The sequence below is a fragment of the Phragmites australis genome, chromosome 2, assembly GCF_958298935.1.
Source record: "Phragmites australis chromosome 2, lpPhrAust1.1, whole genome shotgun sequence".
Taxonomy (NCBI): Eukaryota; Viridiplantae; Streptophyta; class Magnoliopsida; order Poales; family Poaceae; genus Phragmites; species Phragmites australis.
The window spans coordinates 17078376-17085270 of NC_084922.1; the positions used below are offsets into that span (position 1 = coordinate 17078376).

The 6895-nt window shown below is 42.9% G+C and overlaps 1 protein-coding gene across 1 annotated transcript; it reads right to left on the minus strand.

Annotated features, from left to right (window-relative positions):
• Positions 1-1322: 1322 nt before the first annotated feature.
• On the minus strand, positions 1323-3865 carry LOC133903325 (protein DMP2-like). The gene is made up of 3 exons (XM_062344649.1): positions 3755-3865; positions 2585-2603; positions 1323-2012 (listed from the first exon to the last, which is right to left on the minus strand). The coding sequence occupies exons 1-3, from the start codon at positions 3863-3865 to the stop codon at positions 1516-1518; spliced, it is 627 nt and encodes a 208-aa protein (XP_062200633.1). The 3' UTR covers positions 1323-1515.
• Positions 3866-6895: the final 3030 nt, after the last annotated feature.

Below are 6895 nucleotides of genomic sequence, written 5' to 3' on the forward strand. Positions count from 1 at the left end.
GAGGCAGCCATCGTCGGCTAATGGAGAAGACGGTGGCGACTAGTGGCCAGCGGTGACAGAAGATGAAGAGGGTGGTCTCCTTACTTAGATCGACGAGAGGGGAGATGGAATTTAAGGAGGTGGAAATCAATGCTAGCGGAGGGCACGTGGTGGCAGAGAGATAGGGCGGTAGGTGTCTCGGGGCGACATGGCTTGTTTGCCAATCTGGGAGTGGTGGGTGTGGAAACCTTGAGCCACTACGTGCTGGGTTGGGCCGCTCGATTGGCCTCAGCCACCAAGGCAACGTGCCGCTGGCCTCAACCACCAAGGCAACGTGTCGCTCTTGAGTTAGTTCGGACTTAGCTTGTTTAGCCATTGAGTGGGTAAGATGGCTCGGGCTCGACTCATTTGACCATCGAGTCTAATCGAAATTAGTCGAGCCTGAGCTGATTCACGAGTCTCGAGCTTCATTTCTAACTCTATGCTGGGTTGTTTATCAAATGGAAATAACAAAATTGGTCGTATATATCTAGCGGCACGGGGCCAAATGTCTTATCTTTTCTTTCGTTCCAAGCAGATGTTGAGAGGTGTTCGGAAACTAAGACGTAAATGGCAGTGTAAACACGCTAAGCGAGCTCTCGACCAGGACACGAGCGGCTCACCTTGACTTCCACGCTGCCCCCGTCCCCGCCACCGGAGAGCCAGGCCGTCGGAGGTCACGATCAGAGGACGTGCCTGCGTCAAGTCTTCTTTGGTCCACGGGACGAACGGTCGCAAATGAATGGACCCCGCTCGTGCACCAATTCGACCGAGTCGTACGTCGCTTGTGATGACTGTGCGCTACTGGGACTAATGGCTGGAGGCTGACCTTACGTATTCTATCTAACGTGGTTTCATCGTCTGCTGGGATATGCTGGTTGATGTACATGTACTGTGGCTGGCTGCTTAATTAGCCGTTCCAATCAGTTTTTTTTCTTTTTGCTCCACTTGTTGCATGATCAGCTGATGTCCACGGCGAAGACTGGTGATGGATATAGCCTTCTCTCGTCAGTATATATATAGATATATACGAACTGTAGGTTTTTATTCCACAACAAAAAGAGTTAAAATCTATAAAGGCACAAACGCCATATATTGCATACAACACAAGGATGCTACATGTTGCACATAGCACCACGAATTTTATTTCTTGGGAACGAATAACGATTCTTTAGTTAAAGGGAGCAAATTCATCTAGACTCGTATGCTTCAACATGAAGATTCGTTGTACTATCAAAGATAGCTGTAATCGTTTTTTTTTTTAATTTTCACCCAAGAACACAATAGTAATTATACAAAATCCAGACCACTTAATTCGACCGTATATATGGTCCTTATAGCCTCCATTTCTTCCACCTGTTTATATACTAAAAGAATCACTACATCCATCAGCCCATATACAAGGATATGACCTACAATTTTGCCACGAACAAGGTAACCAAATAACCAATACAAGTAATCATAACTAAAGTCCCGGGTCTCATGTTCTAAGTGACCTCATGCGGCCTTCTGGTAAGGAGTGGTGTCGTTGTATCCGATGCCCTTCCTTTTCGATGGGAAGATCATGAACAAAAAGCTCGACAGGAACGCCATCCCCAGCGGCAGGTTTGTCAGCAGCTCCTTGGTGTTGGGACTAGCGCTGGGGAAGAAGCACCTCTGCAGCCCTGCGTCGCTGAATGCCACGGTGAGGAACACCACGGCAGTGAAGAAGGCGTGTACGTAGTTCAACGGCCGGAGGCGCAGCCTCTGGAGCTCACCGAGCGCCCACTCCCTCTTCTCGTCCCCGGAGAAGCTGAACACGTTGAAGCCGTGTAGCGTGGCCACGCCGTAGTAGAGCTTGCGGTCACGGCCAACGATGCTGTCGGTGAAGGACAAGAAGAGGGATAAGGCGGCCAGTATGGTGACCATCGCGGCCGTGAGCCACTTATTGGAGAGAAGGCATGTCCCGTGGTTCGCGAAGACTTTCGGTGCCGGTGCATAATAAGTAACCAACACTGATATTTAATTATTAGTGTCAGTTTTTTACTAGCTGGTACTGATAGTCTCCGTATCAGTACTAGTTTTTTTATGAGCCGATACTGATGCTCCTTCCTCTGTACAATCTAGCCGTTACTAACAACAGCACAAATAATATCACAAATAGTAAGAAACATGCATTCAAGTTTCACATGGACATATAATTTTCTCAGCACATATAATATCTCACACATACACAATTCATTCACATCTCATCTCATTAATGCATATGTAACCATGTTATTTCACATTTCATTGACTAGAGATCATAACTAATATAAATTTGCAATAAAAGTTCATAATTAATAGAAGTATACAATAAAAGGTAAGAAGCGATGTCATTCGATTGTTCTTATTGACCGAAGACCCTGAACTACGCTTTTTACCTTGAGAAGAAGCAGGTAACGAACTCCATGGGTTAATTGAAGGGATAGCTTGCGAACAACACCATTTGAAAACATGGTATCACCCAACTCTGAAATGACTTGGTCATTGATGAACCTGCAGAGTTGCTCCTGAATTGCGTTGATTCTCTACGGTATGAGGATACCTATTTTCAGCTTGAGGTCCTGCAATTACCAGAATTGAAGAAATGAATCTATTTGAAAGTAAGAACTAAAAATTAATTATCAATGTGTATACCACTTACTTCAGCTTTGTTAATGGTACTATAATTGTTTTCGGTCTATCCATACATGAAGTTACATATAGGAGCCATATAAATTGTTGTCCTGGGCCTGAAGCCTACAAGGAAAGTCTATTACGATTTTCCATTCCTTCCAGAAGGGAAAGTGACGTCCTTTCCTCTTGACGTAGCGCACATACACCCTGTACGTGTGTGATTATTGACTGTAACTAGACTTAGATTTGATCAATTCGAAGTTTACTAAAGCATTATTGAAATAATTAGTTTACCTTCATAGAAAGTACATGACGGGTTGGTATTCGGCTACTAGATTTCTTTTCCTGTCGAGGACAATGGTACTGCTATAGTCAGGCTGGATGACAAAGAGGGCCCAGTGAAATCTGCACATATATCACCGTAGGTAATTAGTCCTAAGTTCTAATGTCGTGATACTTAAAAAGAGTAGTACAAACATAGAGGGAAATACGTACCCAAAGTTTGAAGGTAAAAATATGTATTTGTTTAATTGGTACGTTTCAATAAATTCAAGTGCATAACCCTCGGTTGCCTGTGGCAGGGTGGCAAACCATCTTCTGATTTATTTTCATAAGGTCAAGAAATCCTAGTTTAGTGATGCCCTTTTGACTGCATGCATATATCTCCATTGTACATACATAAGATGTTAAGACATTCAATCTAATGGTATAAGAATTTATACTGTGAATTATATATGTAAGACGCTTATAGAGTTCACAAACTTATGAGTTAAACGTTGAGAGCATCTTGGTGGTAGAGTTGATACATTTTGTTGAAATGAATCCAAACTTTGCTGTCCCCGTGGAGGAAATCACAATGTTTGTATTGGAATACTAACATTTCCCTATCGGCCTTCGACTGTACCAAGTACCAGGCATGAAATCTCCGTATTTGGGTTGTTAGCTCTGAAAGGCTAGTGGTTCGCCAAGCTTAAATTGCCATTAAATTTGTGCCTTTTCAACCTTGGACTCGTCATAAAGTGCTTTTTTGTCATTTCGGCATCAATTAGAAAATTTCTTTCTAATTCTTCATGTTGTTCTAGCTCTCTTTGTCTTTTACCTTCTCGATTGACGCCTTCCTCAATGGTTTCTTACCCATGATGCACGCGTAGTTAGATTTTAGTGGTGGGTCCACAGGTCTTGTCAAAGTCTGAAGAAACTTGGCAACCATTGCTGGACCGATAGCACTCTTCTCTGGCTCAATACATTTGAAGTGTATAATGACATCGACGCTCATTTTCCTTCTGATTTCCTCATTAGTTAAATCATAAGGCAGAGTAGATGTCTGCTTCTTAGATGCTAATTGCCGCTTCTTAGCTACTGCTCACTGCTATGACAAAGTCGATTTCTGAGATGACATCAACTTCTGAGCTTGTGCAAGTGCTATCGGTTTCTACAGCAGGATATGCGGTGGTGGCGAATGGGTTGGAGATCTTATTGGTGGCTATGGAAGCGGCGGTGGAAGTGGAGATCTTCTGGGTGGCTGTGGTGGAGGCGGCATAGGAGGTGTAGCTTCTGCGTGGCTGTGAAGGTGACGACGAAGGGGATAGAGATCCTCTGGGTGCATCCGATAACTCCGAACTAGACCCAGACTCATTTGTGTCTTGGCCAAACAATATGTCACGCTTGCGTCATAGGACATAATGGCCTACATTTTTTGAGAGCCATGTTTCCCCCACCTCTCCAGGATAATCCAACTTGTTTTCATGGTACTTATGTATTACACTATCCACATGTACCCTGATGTATCCCTGTGGTATCAGAAAACCATTGAAGAGGGTCCCTTCCACCTATTGCTCAGCCAGACCCCTAGCCACCGTGGTGGGAAGACTGGCACGAAAAGCTTGCGTGGTGAGCTTTCTATAATAACATCCATGGGGTGATAGATTAAAGCTTCTCCTGGAAACCCTGTGGACACGCAGCTGTTCTGGGGACCACCGGGGCTTGGCACCAAAGCATTATCTATGATAGCTAACAACTGCTACCTTGCTTGCTGCCTAGCTTGCTGCATAGCTGCTTCTATTTTGGTGTCTGTCATCTATCTCTCCTCTGCAAGTTCTTCTTTTAGCATGGCCATCATTTCTGAAATATTTTCTTTTCTTCATTTCTTGTATGTTGGCGTTTTGTTCGAATCCGACCTTCCTAGGCCTTAAACCCTTGCCACGTGTGTGATCGGTGCGCTCCTTGTTTCCCAGTGCCAATGTTAGCTCGTCATTCTCCCTATCTGCCTAGAAAAAGCCTTGGGAACACTGGGCGTGGGCATCTCTAATCTTCTGCGTGACTTCCAAATCTCGTTCGCTTTTGAAGTATAAGCTTCCATCAGTCGCAAGAGTCACCCCTCCCCCATGTAGGTAGTTCTTCGCTCGTGAAATCCACTCAATCGTCATAGGTGTGGCACTGCCTTTAGTTACATTTTGTTCCATCTTCTCCCATCAGTCAAGTTTTCTAACGTACCTCTTGAGCCGGTTCTATGGGGGTATAAGTTCTTCTGGGATTTGAACTTGTTTGCTTCACTTATCCTTTTTGCTTCCTTAGAATCCTTGTACTCCACAAAATCATTCCACAAATCTTTTACCATCGGATAATCATCCCAGATTGGTGTTCGCCCCTTCAAGTGATAATCTATGTACAATTTACCGTTAAAATTCTTAAAAATTCTTCCCATTATGACTAGGGCATGATGCTTCGCGATAGCCATGTTGCATCATTCAAGGCACTCAAACTTTGGCGATAACTTGCCCCACATGAAATTCGTGATGCTATTGGGGTTGTCACCTAATTTGCCTCTCCAACTTCTGTAAGTGATTGCGATGTGGTCCCTTACGAGAGACCCGCATGCTGTCTTGAAAGGTACGAGTACGTGTAGAGGTTTTATGGGCTCCCCGGTTGAATTAACCTCTGTGATGATAAAACGTCCCTCAGGCATCTTGCTGAGACCTCAGCCACGCCTCGGTCCTTCGAATGACTGACCATCCAGTGCAGCATCAGTGGTCGCAGATGAGAGCGCATCATCAGTAATTTGACCCTATGGAGCATCAGCGTTAGGTTGATTCAGGTTGAGGGATACACTCAGGCTTCGCTTCTGAGCATCATCCGAGACTGGATCCTGGTTAGAGGAGGGGTCTTGTATCGGGGGGGCATGTCTATGGGTAGCAACTTGATTTTGTACGTGTCATTCCTACATAAAAATTCCATCTATTCAAATTTGTTGCAATATTGACATTAGCCCGTAGGAAAAAAAAAAAGATGTATAGGGCCATATAGAGGTGTATTATATGCCGGCCTTTTGTTTTATCTTGGAAAAAATACATTAACGCATGTAGGAAAAAAATAGATGTACAGGGCAGGTGATCCAAGCCTTAAAATCATGTATGGGTGTATATGTTTATGTCCGATCCTTTTTCTTTCCTTTGATGTAAATTGTGGTGGTTTATGATGTATCTTGTTATCAAACAATGGTTGTGGTGAATTAAATTTGATATGATCTAGTCCTTCAGCTAGATTTGAAATGCAAAAACTTTTGAAAGCACTTTTCATTCTTGAATGTTATGGATTCTTCATTTTGGACATGGTAGTTTGTTTCAAACTGCATTCAACAACTGTGGCAGAAAACCATGTGGACTATATGATGGAAGAAAGAGTAAGGCTCCTTTAGGTGTTCCTTTCTCGACAACACAACTCGTGAGATCGTTTTGATGAAACAAAATCAAAGGTAGGTTTGATGGTTAGTTAGCACAGACTTGTTGTAATATTTTGCTAAATAGAGAAAATATTAACATTGACATAATATTTTGCTAAATAGAGAAAATATTAATATTGACAGTGCACGAGTGGAAGACACTCCGGTTGTTCCACTATGTTTAGTGTTTATGCCTGTTGTGGGCATGAATAATTGGACTTCGATGATGCGGTGAGATAGAGATGATGGTTGTTAGAAATTGGAATATGAGATGAGCCGTGCCTAGAAAGAAAAGAAACCCAAAAAAAATTCTCATCCAAAATGAGAAAATAGTCATATTTTTCTCCTTCGGTGTACTGTATTTGGTTGCAGAAATGGTGAGCTAAATCTATCAGATTAGTAATATGTAAGAATCAATAGGTGTTGTATTGCACTGACTCCAAAATATAGTTTATTTGCAACATAATTGAATGCATTCAGCATCTTGATAATGGATAAAAAAATCATTGGAACTACAACAAA

What these genes read in the sequence shown, in the direction of transcription:
- LOC133903325 (XM_062344649.1), bottom strand. Translation starts at nt 3,865, where the DNA reads ATGGTTGCCAAGTTTCTTCAGACTTTGACAAGACCTGTGGACCCACCA.